This window comes from Heptranchias perlo, chromosome 12 (genome assembly GCF_035084215.1).
Source record: "Heptranchias perlo isolate sHepPer1 chromosome 12, sHepPer1.hap1, whole genome shotgun sequence".
In the NCBI taxonomy this organism is placed as follows: Eukaryota; Metazoa; Chordata; class Chondrichthyes; order Hexanchiformes; family Hexanchidae; genus Heptranchias; species Heptranchias perlo.
In genome coordinates, this window is record NC_090336.1 from 47,764,883 (window position 1) to 47,780,042 (window position 15,160).

The 15,160-nt window shown below is 39.5% G+C and overlaps 1 protein-coding gene across 1 annotated transcript; it reads right to left on the reverse strand.

Moving 5' to 3' along the window:
- Positions 1-5,433: 5,433 nt before the first annotated feature.
- On the reverse strand, positions 5,434-12,905 carry bdnf (brain-derived neurotrophic factor). The gene is made up of 2 exons (XM_067993529.1): positions 12,633-12,905; positions 5,434-6,310 (listed from the first exon to the last, which is right to left on the reverse strand). The coding sequence occupies exon 2, from the start codon at positions 6,287-6,289 to the stop codon at positions 5,531-5,533; it is 759 nt and encodes a 252-aa protein (XP_067849630.1). The 5' UTR covers positions 6,290-6,310; positions 12,633-12,905; the 3' UTR covers positions 5,434-5,530.
- Positions 12,906-15,160: the final 2,255 nt, after the last annotated feature.

Here is a 15,160-nt window from a genome sequence, read left to right on the forward strand (position 1 = left end):
TTTCCCATTCTTGACCTTTGTGATGTACTTATGTTTCTTGTGATTATTGAAAATTCATAGGGCTCCAAGTGCCCCAGTGGAGGTAGCGTGTACCTGAGATATACAGTGGAAGCTCCAAAGTTCAATTTTTGATTGTGTTGCATTCCCTGATCTCAGTAGGGATGGCAGTTAGGGGTCTTTAGTGACCATGGTTCTGGAGAGAGAAATCAGCCAGGTGGGCTAGGGCAGGATTGGGCTCTGCTGTAATGCCTTGTGTGGTTGAATAGCCTGTCTAGACTCACACGTGAAGAAAAGTCACTGGTTGAGGTACTTAGGAGTGATCAGTGCTTATGGAATAGTTCCTCAGCAGAAATCAATGCCTTTAGTGAAGATTAGAAAATTGGCAAAAAAATTATTTCATCTCATGTCAAATGGTGTTAACTATTGTGTAAATGTTGAACATTATAAGGGATGCTTATAGTTAACATTCATCACAGGGAATTTCTGTGCTGCTTACTATTATATAAGTGAGTATGTGAAAAATATATCATTGCTATACAGGCACATGTGTTGAACAGAATTTTTGAATTTGTATGTTTCACATTTTTTATAAGTACTCCAGTTCCTTCTGTAAAAACAATGAGCCAATCCCCTGGTATTTTAAATTATTTTAATTCACAATATACTACAGTTACTGGGCAGAGAGCACAAAGTGATAGTGACAATATTTTTGATGCTTCAAAAGTTTAATCTAGATTAAACATTTGTGAAGTATTCTATTAATTATTGAAACTGTTATTTAAATATCCTAAGGTATCAAGTATAAACTCTATCAATTAGTGGTAAAATATACATTTATTCTTGCACAATATGATGCTGATGTTGTACTAAATGAACTTCACAATAACTGTAAAAGCTAGTCTGCCATAATAGACCACCAGATAAAAACTCCAATTGCAGTACATTTCTTTTAATATACGGTGTTACTTGTACTAAAGTTATTCAATTAAAAAATATCTTTTGCAGTTGACCTGCATTCTGCAGTATTACAAACTCAGAAGGACCAGTAAAGTAATAGTTTTCATCAGGGATTCATCTCACTAAGATTTGAACTTCAAGGAAGTAACTTTTGGACTCTGTGGAAAAGATTGTTGAGGTGTGCCACAGTATTGTGCTCAGAACCTAACTCTCAAAGATAAATTTCAGTATTTGTTTGGTATCAGGATTCATGTGCAGAGGTGAATTTAATCACTAGATCAAAGCTTGTTAACTGTAACATTCTCAAATCAATTGCCTTGATAAGATGATTCAAATTTGTTCCAACTTTGTCCCTTCCTTTCATGAAAGCATTAAATCAAGCTAGGGTGTAGTTCCATGTGTGCAGGTAGTCATCTGGTATATTGCCCAAGTGGTCTTTCTTCATGTGTGAACTGAGGAATAGAATGTCAGCAGGCTATTCAAGCGGGGGTGACTGGTGGGGGGCGTCACAGATGAACCTGATTCCGTTCTCACCCCAATATGCACTTTCCAATGGGAATTACTGGATAGCAATCAGGAATGCAAGCCCTCACTGATCTTTCCACTTTCCAAACCAGAGGTCCTGAGTGTAGTGGCCTCATTGCAATCCCAACTCAGCACAGACCAATGATCAAACCTGGCTCAATACCACAGTAGTTGGTCCATGTACCCATAATTTACATTTATAATCAATATTGTAAAATCATATTGATAGCTCCAATTACATAATTGTGTACTTTTACTAAATAATGTGCAGCTTTTGGTGCAAAACATACTATTCAGTATTGCTGTTACATAGATTTGAACATGTTGCAAGGCAACAATACACAATTTCAGATTTTGGGTAGTATCATAAACTATAGGTGTCTCTCATAACTAATCAATGTCATCTGAACCCTGAGCTATGTTATTGCTTGAAAGCACCTTGCTGCATGTATTTTTCTATATAAAATATACAGAAGTACTTACCAATGTGTAAAAGCAATAGCTGTTTTGAGCAGTAATTTCTCCAATGGCAGGCATTTGTGGCTGTATACCATGATTCAAATTGAAATGATATTCTGCAATGTGAGTTATACTGCAATGATATTGGCTTTGAGTCCATGAATTTTATTGGGAAATAACTCACCTTGCTTGCTGGATAGATAATTAATATAGATAATACTTCTGAAAGAAACACTTAATTAACCCTTGGAGTACATTGGAGAACAATTAGATGGCCAAGAAATTAAATGAAAATAAAGTAAAAGCAAAGTTAAAATAATAAAAACATATGAACAATGGGAAAGGAGAATGGGCAGAGAGTGAACCAGAAGAATATAGTTTTTTCAAAATTCAAATTTGTTTTATTAGTGTTTTATTTGTCTATGATTATTAAAGTAACAAAGCCAATCTTGGCATCTGAGTAGATTTACTATTGTAATATTAGGTTTTATTTTAGTATCATTGTGTGACTGCCCAAGGGAGATTGGATTTCCACAGAACTGTTGTAGGGCTAAGGACTAACATGTAAAACTTTAAACTTGGTAGATATGTAGAAAAGTATGTCATCTATAAAGTCAGTCAAACCTCAACATAGTTCAATGGTTAAATACAAATTTACTATCAGTGAGCAGTAAGTTATATGAAATATTACCACTATTATACATTGAAGCTTTCCTTGATTACAGGCAAATTTTAAAAGTTTAGCATTACATTTGTGAGTTATTCTTAGTAGGTCAATTGTAATTTATTTGAATGTAGATGTGTTTACAATAGTCACCAATGGAACAATTTCATTCTAAGGTGACGATTAACCTTTAAGTGGAAACAAAGTAAGTTCTGGGGCTCCATTCTATAGTTAATTTCCAAGTTATTTTCATATCAGAATCATTTAAGCAAAAGTTCTTCAATATTTTTACAAGCTTTTTATCCAAATATCTTCACAATAGTTAGTTTGAAATATGTTCACTTTAACATTTAGCTTATCTCCTTTACATTTCTATTGCTATATATTATATATATATATATATATATATATACACACACACACACAGAGTGGTTGGAATGTGGAACTCGCCACCACAAAGAAGTAGTTGAAGCAACTAGCTTTGAAGGGAAGCTAGATAAATACATGAGGGAGAACGGAATAGAAAGATATGTTGACGGGGTTAGATGAAGAAGGGTGGGAGGAGGCTCGTGTGGAGCATAAACACCAGCAGGGACCTGTTGAGCCAAATGGCCTGTTTCTATGCTGTACATTCTATGTAATCGCAGTAAAGATAAAATCATTGGGTTAGAATAAGATGCTCACTGAGTATTAAAGAGATTAACTTTGAACAGTTAATTTGAAAAGTATTAAGTGTTATATTATTTTGACAACTGTTGTCAGTCAGAAGTACTTGGATACATAAGGCCCATATTCATGGCTATCATATTGTATTGCCAATGGCTGTTTAAATGGATACAGTTTTGATCTGACATTGTTTAGTTAAACAAAGAGCTTACAGTATATTTTTGAAAAACAGAAGCAACCTTTCAGTGAAGAGGGTATTGCCAATTAAGTTTTTTTATGTGGCAGTTATCAAGGTATTCAATGAGGAAGAGTGAATGGCCCAATGTATTCCACTTATGAGTTACATTTTCCTTATGAGTGTAAAAGTATTTACTTGTGATTTGATGATTTTTTAACTGGCCATTTGGCAGCGTTTGAGAGTTATCTGCGGTGCCTCAAATCAGTTTTTCCACCCTCCCTATAAATTATTGTACTCATCCTCCACTTGGTGCATCCCCTCTGCTCAACCCTTTCCCCAGATGGCTGAGAACAGAAACTGAGAATGCCAGAAACTCCTATCCTACCACTGTTGTGGCAAAGCATGTTGGTGCACCAACTTAGTATGTCATCATCATATTCTACACATGTAAAGGATTAAAACAGATTATTACAAGTGCAAAAGATGCTTGAAACTGAATTTTATTATATTTAACTCTTTTCAAATATGCTGTTGGAAATTTTGCTTGTCCTATTTAAATTTCTACAGCAACTTTACTGTCACAAAGTGTCCAAATATAGCTGTACTGCAATGCCAGAGGAGAGAAGTGTAGTTCCAGTTATGATGTTGACAATCATTGGATATGTTTGTTGTTGCCACTGCAGAACACAAAGTTGTGTTATAACTTCAAAAATATGAAAGTGTATAAATTCTCTAACCACCCAATAAAACAAACACCTTTTTAAAAAGATTTACAGAAAGTGTATTGACTTGCTTTTTACACCATCTATGACATTAAGACTAATGTTTGCACTAAAAGCACTGAGGATTTTTTTGTGCATGTAATCTGTACCCAATAATCATTGACCATTTTTGGAGTTTAGAATTCAAAAGATTTAGGACCATAAAAAATGGTATTGGTGGTCAAAGACCAAAAGTCAAAGACAAAAGACCTCAGAAATGAGAGTGTGTTGGAAGGTGTACCGGAAGGTGTGCATTAAATGTTCTTTGGACTCTGCCTATCAGATAACTGCTAGGGAATCCACTGATTAACTGAAAAACAATTGAATTCAGGCCTCAGTCTTTCAGACTCCCCCCGCCCCCCAAACTTTTTCTCATAGGTTACATCGTTCGGTCTCCACTCCAAATCCCAGAATTACCCCTGTTATCCTTCCCCCAACTCTATATGTGGTTGTTCTGATTGGCCCACGCAAATGATGATAGCCTTTGTATTCTAAAACCTTAGCGTTAGTTCATGTTTTGAAAGACCTCCACACGTTGTATTCCTAAAACGCATTCCACATCAAGGCAATATACATACTGTGCCCTCCCAGTGACGTTCAGGTGCTGATTTCCCCCCCCCAGTCTTTATGGTCTCCTAGGTTTACTTGTGTGGATGGCTTATGAATGGACACTCAGCTCCATCCAGGGGTCCAGTTCTATTTGTTTCAATACTGTCCATGTCTGATTTTTTGAAAATAAATTTAAAAATTAACTGGGCAACAATCTGGTTTCACACTGGCGTAAATGTACTGTACAAAAAGAGCTGACCTTGATCATTTTATCCCCAAGGGAATAAAAAAAACTAGTAAAGATTGACGACAGCACCGTGACTTTTTAATTCCAACGCTATCTGTGGAAGGTAAAGCAGTCAACAAATATAATACTAATCAGGAATATAACCACTTACTGTCTAATGTAAACGGAATGTTTGGTTGGAGTTTCCAATGGACAGATTCTTATTGAACAACTGAAGCAGCATGCATTTTTTTAAACTTTCGTTTCATTTCTTGGCAACGTCATTCAACAAACCACGATATTCTGAGGAATGTAATACAGGCTTATTGTTTTTTTTAAGTTGTGCGCAAAATGATTGTTTTTTTTTCTCGGGTCATGGATATGTTCAATAAATAGATCGTAAAACCACTTTTTTTTTACTGTATAAACTTCATTTATACATGCAGTCCATAAAATTTTCTGTATCGTTTCGACGGAATAATTTACCCTGTATGTAATATATACAAATAGATAACTTCTCAATAAAATCTATATACACGAATTCACTATCTTCCCCTCTTAAAGGTCAATGTACATACACACGAAGTGTCTATCCTTATAAATCTCCACCCAATTTTCTTCCTACTATCCATGGTGAGGGCTCGCACGTAAGATTGGCTGGTTTTGCATTGGGAGTTCCAGTGCTTCTTGTCTATCCCTCTGCAGCCTTCGTTGGTGAAACCCTTAGGGTTGCATTTGGTCTCGTAAAAGTACTGCTTGAGTTGGCCGTTCTGGACGAGGATCTTCTCCAGGACGCTGACCGTCTGGCCCGACATGTCCACGGCTGTCTTTTTCTTGTCGGCCGTCACCCACTGGCTAATACTGTCACAGACGCTGAGCTCGCCCCGTCTCGTCGGGTCCGAGTGGCGCCTGACCCTCGCTGACATGTTGGCCGCCTCCAAGTAGTTCCTGTACTCCTCCATGAGAAAGAGCAAAGGGGGCTCCAAAGGCACTTGGCCGCTCAGCATCACCCTGGACGAATACAAATCCACGTCCTTGCCTCCCCCGTCGCTCGGCCGAGCCTCCGGCTCCACCTCCAGGAGTTCTTCCAGTACATGTTCGACCGTGTTGGCCAAAGCCCCGAATCCTCGGGAAGAGACGTCCTCTCCCCTTCCTCCTCCTCCGGCCAGACCGTCCAGTGTCCCGTGGGGGCGGAGTCCGGGGTAGGGCGAGGCGCCGTGACCTCGGCCTCCAGCTTCTTTCATTGGGGCAGCTTTCAGGCAACCGAAGTATGAGATAACCATAGCAATGAACAGGATGGTCATTACTCTCCTCACCTGGTGGGACTGTGTGTGGGAAGACAAAAGAAAAAAGGGAGAAAAAGCACGAAAAACATTGTTATTCAAAAAGTTAGGACACTGTTCAGACTTTCACACAAGTTGCAAACTATTGATTAGCATCCTACTGTCCTAGTAGGTGTGTCAAGTAACGAGGATTCAGCCCCATTGTCACACAACGAAATCGTTACTTAAAGAGTAATTCGATCCCTGGCTGCGGGTATAATGACTTATCCTGTCCCTCATACATAATACCAACATATTGCTGTGACCAAGACACATAATTCTACCTCATTTTTTAAAAAAATTATAAAATAAGCACAAACCTCAAATGAATGTTATCAGTTCCAGGGGATACCTTTAGGAAAGGGTATTTCTCCCAGATATAGTTACGATTACCAAACTGATTTGCTAATTTGTCGATTTTTACAAATCAAACTAGGTTTTGGATACCAGGGGAAGAGTGAGCTATTCAATGCCAGTGTCTATTTAATAACCGCATCTGTGAGTCACCGAACTTAAAATAGTAATGTTCACTTGCTTTTTTGTCAACAAGTGAGGCATTTTTCTGAGGTCACGCCAATATGTTCGGTAACGTCACAGCTCTTAGGATGTTATCTATTTCATTTTGAGCAACGCTGAGTCGATCGTTTACTCCGACTGAGTCATTCGTCGCTCTCAATATTTCCACAACACTGCATAGAACATAGAACACCAGGGAGGAATAGTGTTGAAACTTTTATACACATAGCAATTAAAATGAAAAAAGTGATATCAAATATACAGCTGTGAAAATGCAGACCATTTTGATTAGATTGAAATTACATCTGTTAAAAGTTACTGGATTTACAAGCAATGTCATCTTTAAAGAGGCTGAACCCCATTTCAAGGCTGAATAAAATATTTGAACAACCCCTTTTTACATCCTAAACTTTTGCAAAAATGTCAATGCTTCCTACACCAATCTAGTGCAACATATTAGCTGTATTTCTAACTTGTCTATATTAAAGGTGACTTTAGAATGAATTGAACTTTTTGAGAAGGATAGGTCAAAAACAGAATTGAACAAGGATGGCCTATATGAAGTTCACATGGAAAATACTAAAAAGGACATTAATTCTTTAAGAGGTTGAAAAGCGACTCGTGGTCTATTGAAGACTCGCAAGATAAGCGTTATTGACCATGTTCCCATATCTCACAGGCAACGACTGGTTACAAACATTCATTTAAACCACTGATCACTCAGTTTACGGTTTGCATTCTTATATGTCCTCGAGATTTGTCATATTTGAACACAGCATTGAAAATATAAAGCGTTCTGGGATCTTCATATATTCAGAGGATGAAACACTTAACGAGTAACAAGGAAATGATGCTGAAACCTTGATAGGCCATGCCCTGACCTATTGTTGTAAATTTAATAGACTTCTATAGGCATTGTGTTTCTAGCGAGTTTCTATCTGGAGGGATCTGATGACGGGAAAGGGAGAGGGGAGAGAGATGAGATAGGCCGTGTGCAGGAGTCAACTACACAGGGTACACATGTATTCTTGTTAGTACGACTAGTGCAAGAGTACAGGTTATGTACAGGGCACGTTAACCGAAGGCCTAGTAATGGAAGTCGCTTTTAGTTCTTATTTATCTCTTCCCGTATCTTACTGGCTAAATACTGTAAGGTTTGACAGGTTGGAAAAGTTAGGCAGTTATTGGCACCATTAATCATTAACAGGTCTGATACTGCTCCTCCGCAGACTGCTAAGGGGAATGCTATAATATCGGTGCAACAGTTAAAGGACTTTAAAAATACTGCAGCCAGCACTATTGCAATTAATAAAATCCATCAAGATAACAAAATAAATATTCCAAGTGGAAAATACCTGGTCCTATAAATGAAAAGAAACTACACTTCTCTTTACTGTAGGGTGTTTCTTTACATTAAAAACATCTGTTACTGAATTATAGCCAGCCAATAAAAATGCCAGAGCAAATTAATGCAATAAACATAATTTCACTAATTCCAAGCATTTTTAAAAATTGATAAGCTCTACGCACAGCTGTATGGCAATTGCGATTAATTACATCGTGATAATTAATACATGAAAAATGCGACCAGAATACTCTTCATTAAAATGTATTTAACAGAATGCTGACACCCAAACGTGACGTGTTACAGCAGAAAAAGTCTGGCAATGAAAGAACAGTTTTCTAATTGTAGCAGAGCGACTGCTTCCAATGAGTTTTCTCCCCTGCTTCCAAACAAGTCATTTTTTAAAAATCAGCCGGCTGTTTGACAGCATGGAAACCTATGACGGTGCGTGAGTCCCTTAAGACAAACTACTGAGAATTCCGGATCAGCAGAGTTTCTCTTGGGGTGATTTACAATGCAGACACTCTCCGTGGGGACACCCTCCACTTACTTAAGCTCAGAGGACTTAGGCACATGTTGGCAATAGTTTAGGGACCATCATTGGATGAGCTGCAATTTCCTGTAGTTAAACATTGAGAAGACAGAAGTCATCGTCCTTGGCCCCCTTCAGAAACTCCTATACCCTCCACCCCTCTCCCGGGCCACTGTCTCAGATTAAAGTTGAGTGTTTGTAACTTCGGCGTCCTATTTGACCCCAGGTTGGGCTTCCAGCCCCATATTCTCTCCATCTCAAAGACTGTCTACTTCCACTGCCCCCCCCCCAAATATAACCTGTCTCTGTCCCTTCCTCAGCCCATCTTCCACTGAAAACCTCATCCATGCCTTTGTTGCCTCCAGACTTGACTATTCCAATGTTTTCTTAGCCTGCCTCTCATCCTCCACACTCCATAAATTTCAGCTGATCCAAAATTCTGCTGCATTTATCCTAGCCCACACTGTTCTGCTCACCATCACCCCACGTACTCATTGACCTACACTGGCTCCTAGCCAACCAACACCACCAATTTAAAATTCTCATCCTTGTGTTCAAACCCCTCCATGGTCTCCTCCCTATCTCTGTAACCTCCTCCAGCCCCACAACCCTCCAAGAACTCTGTATCCCTCCAAATCTGGACTCTTGTGCTTCCCCCATTCTCTTCAGCCCACCATTGGTGACAGTCTAGATTCTGAGCTTTGGAATTATCTTCCTAAACCCCTCCAACTCGCCATCTTTCTTTCCACCTTTAAGATCCTTCTTAATACCTTCATCTTTCTCCAAACTTTTAGTCACCCCTCTTAATATCTCATTCTCAGCTTGGTGTCAATTTTCTCTGATTAGCTTATGTGAAGCGCTTTGGGACCTTTTTCTATGCTAAAGGCGCTATAGAAATGCAAATTGTAGTTGTGATCAGGTGAGGGTAGGTATATTGCTATAGTTTAACTGGTTGCTTGTCACATCTAGGAAGACCCTAACTGCTAGGACATTGGCTTGCAGGAATACCTAGATCTGAGTGGGAAAAATCCCAGCCGTTAGTGTCAGGTCTACCCTTTCAGATTCCATGAATGAGCCAAGGTAGCTGGTCAGTCATCAACAGTGCCTTGGAGTACTGTGGACCTGCTTGGCTCCGGTAACGATTACCAAGTCTGCCACAGAGAAGCAAGTTGATATCTTATCAGGAATAGCATTTTAGAGTCAACTTGACCCAAATACACCCCCACTCACCATTTCCCCTCCATCTCTTCCCCCGTGGATAGTCACTAGATTATCATTAGAACATCGACAAGATCTGCCTTGAGCTCGCCCTAGGTAGACAACAGCCACCAGGATATCCTTCTGAGCAACACCGTTAGCAGCAGAACCTACCATAAGACATGTAAGTGCATTGCCTGCCATCGTCCTGACCAGGTCATGGACCAGTCATTATAGAATACAACACGACCAGCTGGTACCGAGGTTAAAAAAAAGTGTAACTCTTCACATTGTAGTTTTTCTCGTGCATCAATTTATGGATGGCACATTATATGTATGGAGAATGAACAAAGAGGGCATTGCAGGTGTATTTACATTTCAGAAGGCATGATTTACATTTCAGACGATGGATGCTGTTTATTCATACACACTTGAGTTGGAATTGCGTCACTGTCGCCACCTTTCTAAATTTAAAACTGGTCAGTGACATTCATCTCCTTTCCTAAGAAGTCTGTATTACTGCGTCTTGATCGTGACATGTGACGGAGGAAAACTGAACATGGTGTTTAAAACCCAAAAGATGGGTTTTGCACCTGAATCCCGGGGCCCATTGCTGAGAATGTTGATTTGTTCTTTTCTCCCTTTAGCTGTTGGAAACCCCAGTACATGCATCCTTTATTTGTTTTGGTCCAGCAAACAAAGGCGACTAAAGAGTTTGTCCACACAGTCAACCTGACACCAGCGCCTCTCCTGCGTGTTTATTTTTGCTTTTGTTTCCGGCTTTCTTAATAGCAGGTGAATAGTAACTTTTGTGGTCGAAAGGTTCCGTGCTACAATTGTCTTAAAGCCTGGTCCATTTCAACAAGGCCAAAGTAATTTACAAAATCAAAACCCATGTTCAGTATTACTGCCAACGTTGTCGTACAGTCAAGTGATGGCCTTTAAAGATTGAATGCGATAAAGCTTTCTTTAAAAAATCCATTTTAAGGCTTTTGGTTTTCGCGATCTGTATTTTCAAAATCCTTCAAATTTATGACATTTTTGTTACATGTAACTATTGTTAATAAGATGTGCAAAAACTCAAACCCCATCACATTGTAATTCTCTCATTCGCCACTTGGTGCCACCGTTGCACGCAGTTGAGGGCATTTTGCCCAGATGCTTCTAAGCATGAGATTGCTGCTGTAGATGGCATATGAATTTCACATTCTTTTGATTATCAGGTAACTAAATGTGACTGATTGTGTCAAAGTACTTATTTACAGGCACAACTTGAGCAGGAGAATGCGGGTTCTAACGTGTAATAGTTCAGAGCACATCGCTACAACTCTCGGAGCGGACTCTGCTGCATTCTTGGTTGCAAAAATAAACTCGGGTTTTGTGTAAACTCTTTGAAACAGCAACAAGTCTGATCAAGCTCCACAGTAAACTCTGTAAACTTTACAGACCCTGTTACCACTTGACCTTACGCCACAAACTAATTGGCACTTGTCTCAATATTAGCGGAACTCAATTAATAAACACGGAAAAATTTCGGGGGAAAAACGCTGTGAAAGTTTCAGCATAGGTTACACTCTGCACATTGCACTTTCTGTACAGTCACTTTAAACATTAACTTCGATCCAAGGACGACTTTTTAACCACCCTCCCACTACATAACGCTGGATCCCTCCCAAGGTAAGTAAATAATCAATAATTAGTACTGACCTTAAATTACAAGAGCCTGAGGTAGAAAATTCTCGCACTATAATCTATTTTCCCTTCGCGTCACCTCGAAGATACCTTTTTAGATCATCTCAAAGCGGGGTTTTTTTTTCTGTGTGGAATCGCTAAGCGGCAATCGATGGAGCTCCCAGTTCAAGCCGAGAAGCTTTAGTTCACATCTTGCTGAAAAGGGCAGTAACACGTCTGCTCAGGGAGAGGGAGCCTTGTGGGGTTCTCAGTCTGTTTCCCGGCGCTCTGACTGATCGCTAGCGCGGCCACGGCTCGGGTTTCCTATAAAATCTTTATGAGATCTCCAAGTTATTTGCTGCAAGGCTTAGCGTGTGTGTGTGTGTGTGTGTGTATTTTTTTTACAACCCACCACAAGAGCGTGTTCCTGCAGACAATATTTTTTTGGCTACTTGACAACAAGGAATTATTTAGATCGCGATATGTCCTGTCAATGACCGCACCAGCATGATTAAAAAGCCGTGACTTTTGACATATGGAACGACAGTGCTATAGAAAATATTATAATACTTTATCATAAAGTTTAGATATGCACACACACTACGTAAGCAAAAGGAACGATTCTGGAAGGAGTGGTTGATTTCACACCCATCTCCAATTTTTGAATTAAATTTATTTAAACCCGACACTGCTTATTAGAACTGGCTCGGCGTGTGCGAATTATTCTCGAATGTCGCCTGAACCTTGTGTTTAATAGTTCCTCCGCCTAGTTCGATTTAGTTAATTGCGAGAGGTGCTTACGTTCAACAACATTTAAATGTTTCCTTGTCTCCAGAATTGGATTTTGGTTAAATGCACTTGAACTACATCGGGTACAATGACCCCTGGTAGTTGTCGTATTTAGAATTCAATCAAGTTAATAACAGCATTTCTTATTAATGAAGGCCGATGATAGATTTACAGTCGCCCTTTTACAAAGTCCCGCGAACTATATTTGCTGAAGCAGTACTTGCGATCTTCGTTCAAATAATAAAATATGTATAGAAACGTTTTTAAAAACCCACCGTTTTGTGCCAGGGTACGAAAAAGCATCAACAGACTTTCATTTGGAACTTGCTTGCACTCTCCTCCTGCCCCCTCCGGTTCCCCCAACTGAAACGACTTCTCTCTTCTGCAAATGGTAAATTATTGATGGCGGAAACTACATGGTGGATGGACGTGTAGTAATACCATACTCATACACCAGCTCCATTTGATATTCCGATCGTGAGATCGCGCCGTTTGTGCACTGAATATACATTCTAATCGACTGGAGCAGTCTGAGACCCGCCGACTTGTAGGCTCGATCTTCAAACGGGGGTGGGAATCCCTCTATATGCTAAATAGAGCTGGTGACGTGCTCATCTCCGTTCACGTGATTCTTGTAAAAACCGTATAACTCGTATTTGCTCCCGGATTTTTAAATATACAGCGCCCATTATTAATCTGCGGTTTCAAAGTTAATTAATGATTTAAACAGCTCGAAAGCTGCACACAATCTGACGTAAATACTTCATTTCTAATTAATATCACTTTGCAAAGTAATAAATGCACTCCCACGTTAGATCACAAGTGATATCTGGGCATATTTTTGCACCAGTTAAAAGCGATCGTTTTCTAACGAAGCAATGTAAAATTAAATAACTGGCTGAACATTTTTTTCCCGGAATTAATAAACTCTTCTTCTCCGGCCAGTCCCCCCGCCCCCTTTCTCTCTTTCTCCTTAATTTGGTTAGAATGTTTGTGGACAAGTGCACTTTACAGAATAGCATAAAGGTCGATTGATTCATTTTGAATCAACAAACTTAGATAGAATTTTAAGTCGATATGGAGCCAGCTACATAAATGCAGCCACACACCGGATTTATCCAGTGTAGAAGTTGCAGTCCTATCCTTTGCCTTAGCACCCGCTCACTTCAGCCAGGTGGTGCCATTCACGTGATCGCGACTTTACAATAACTATTTGCAATGACAGCTTACATTTTCCCACCAGTATGCTATAATTACTATGATATATTAATTAATGAGCAGCTGCGTAGAAAGTGCACTTCAAAATGTCAAATTTCATACATTTTCACTCAAGGGTTTGGTGATGCTCAGAAGGACGTTGCGACCCTGCCCCCACCCCAGTACTTCAGGAGCCACAAGGCAAACCTTTCAGCATAACCTTTCTGCTGTGACGCTCTAATAAATATTACAAATACTTGGCGACACGTTGCTGCACTATGCATGTAATGTGTGAATGGTTGATTAAAAAAACATGAAATAAACATCACATAAAGACTTGAAAGAAAGACTTGCATTTATTTATATAGAGCCTTTCACAAGCTCAGGCCATCCCAAAGCGCTTTACAGCCAATGAAGGACTTTTGAAGTGTAGTCACTGTTGTAATGTAGGAAACTCAGAAGCAAATTTGAACACAGCAAGATCCCACAAACAGCATCACAATAATGGCCACATAATCTGTTTTAGTGATATTGGTTGACGGATAAATATTAGCCAGGACACAGGGAGAACTCGCTGCTCTTCCTCAAAATAGCGCTTTGGGATCTTTCATGTCCACCTGAGAGGGCAGACAGGGCCTCGGTTAGAGTGTGCAGCACTCTCAGCACTGTGCTGGAGTGTCAGCCTAGATTTTGTACTCAAGTGGGATGGTATTACTCTCTTAAAACAATAATGGGAAGTTGCTGACATCATACAAATCCTCGAAAGTTATAGAGAAATAATTACTATTTGTGTCTAGGTACTTTCCACAAAGGCGGTTCATAAGAATGACACCAAACCAGGTTGGCAATTGTGTGGTTGGCTGATATGTAGGATATTGCACTTAAAATTAATTTGTCTTATTATTCAAGTAAGTGGGAAAAAATTCTTCATACTAGAATTCAAATGATCCCAAGTAAATAACAGATATCGTCCCTTGTGTTGGCTGAAATTGTATTCACTCTACCTCATTGAGGAATTGTGGGTTTTTTTCAACCAAGGTGTAGAGACGTTGTTGAGGATTTGTGGTTGGGCAGACTAATGCCGAGTAGGCCATCGACATACTTCAAACAGACCAGAATGTCACGCGAGGCGCTGATTATAATAACTACATTCATTATAAAGCCAGCGGTAATTCCATTTGGACAGCAAACATTCAATAAAAAGTCAATACAAGACATAAAATGGAGCTCATGTGTGAGTGGGTGAATGTTATGCAAGTCCGGGGCCAATTGTTTTTAAACTGTGCTCTGACCTAACCGCTTCTGTGACTGGTTCTCAGAGAGGTACACACCCACACTTCTGCCTAATTATTGCCCAGAATGCTTATGTATTAACCCCAGTTCCACCTTAGTAACATTTCTACGAACATTTGTTGGCGCCTTAAGGCCCACACGCTTTTCTATGATTCCCAGATGTAATGACTTTTTCAACTGCATTTGTTCAGTCTTTACATGCGGTTAATTGCACTCCGTATATTTGTTTCAATGATATCACACTTTACTCTGAAATATGACCAATGTATTAGCATCATTCGAACTCCAAAATAAAATGCTAAGAGGGTAATTT

What these genes read in the sequence shown, in the direction of transcription:
- bdnf (XM_067993529.1), bottom strand. Translation starts at nt 6,289, where the DNA reads ATGACCATCCTGTTCATTGCTATGGTTATCTCATACTTCGGTTGCCTG.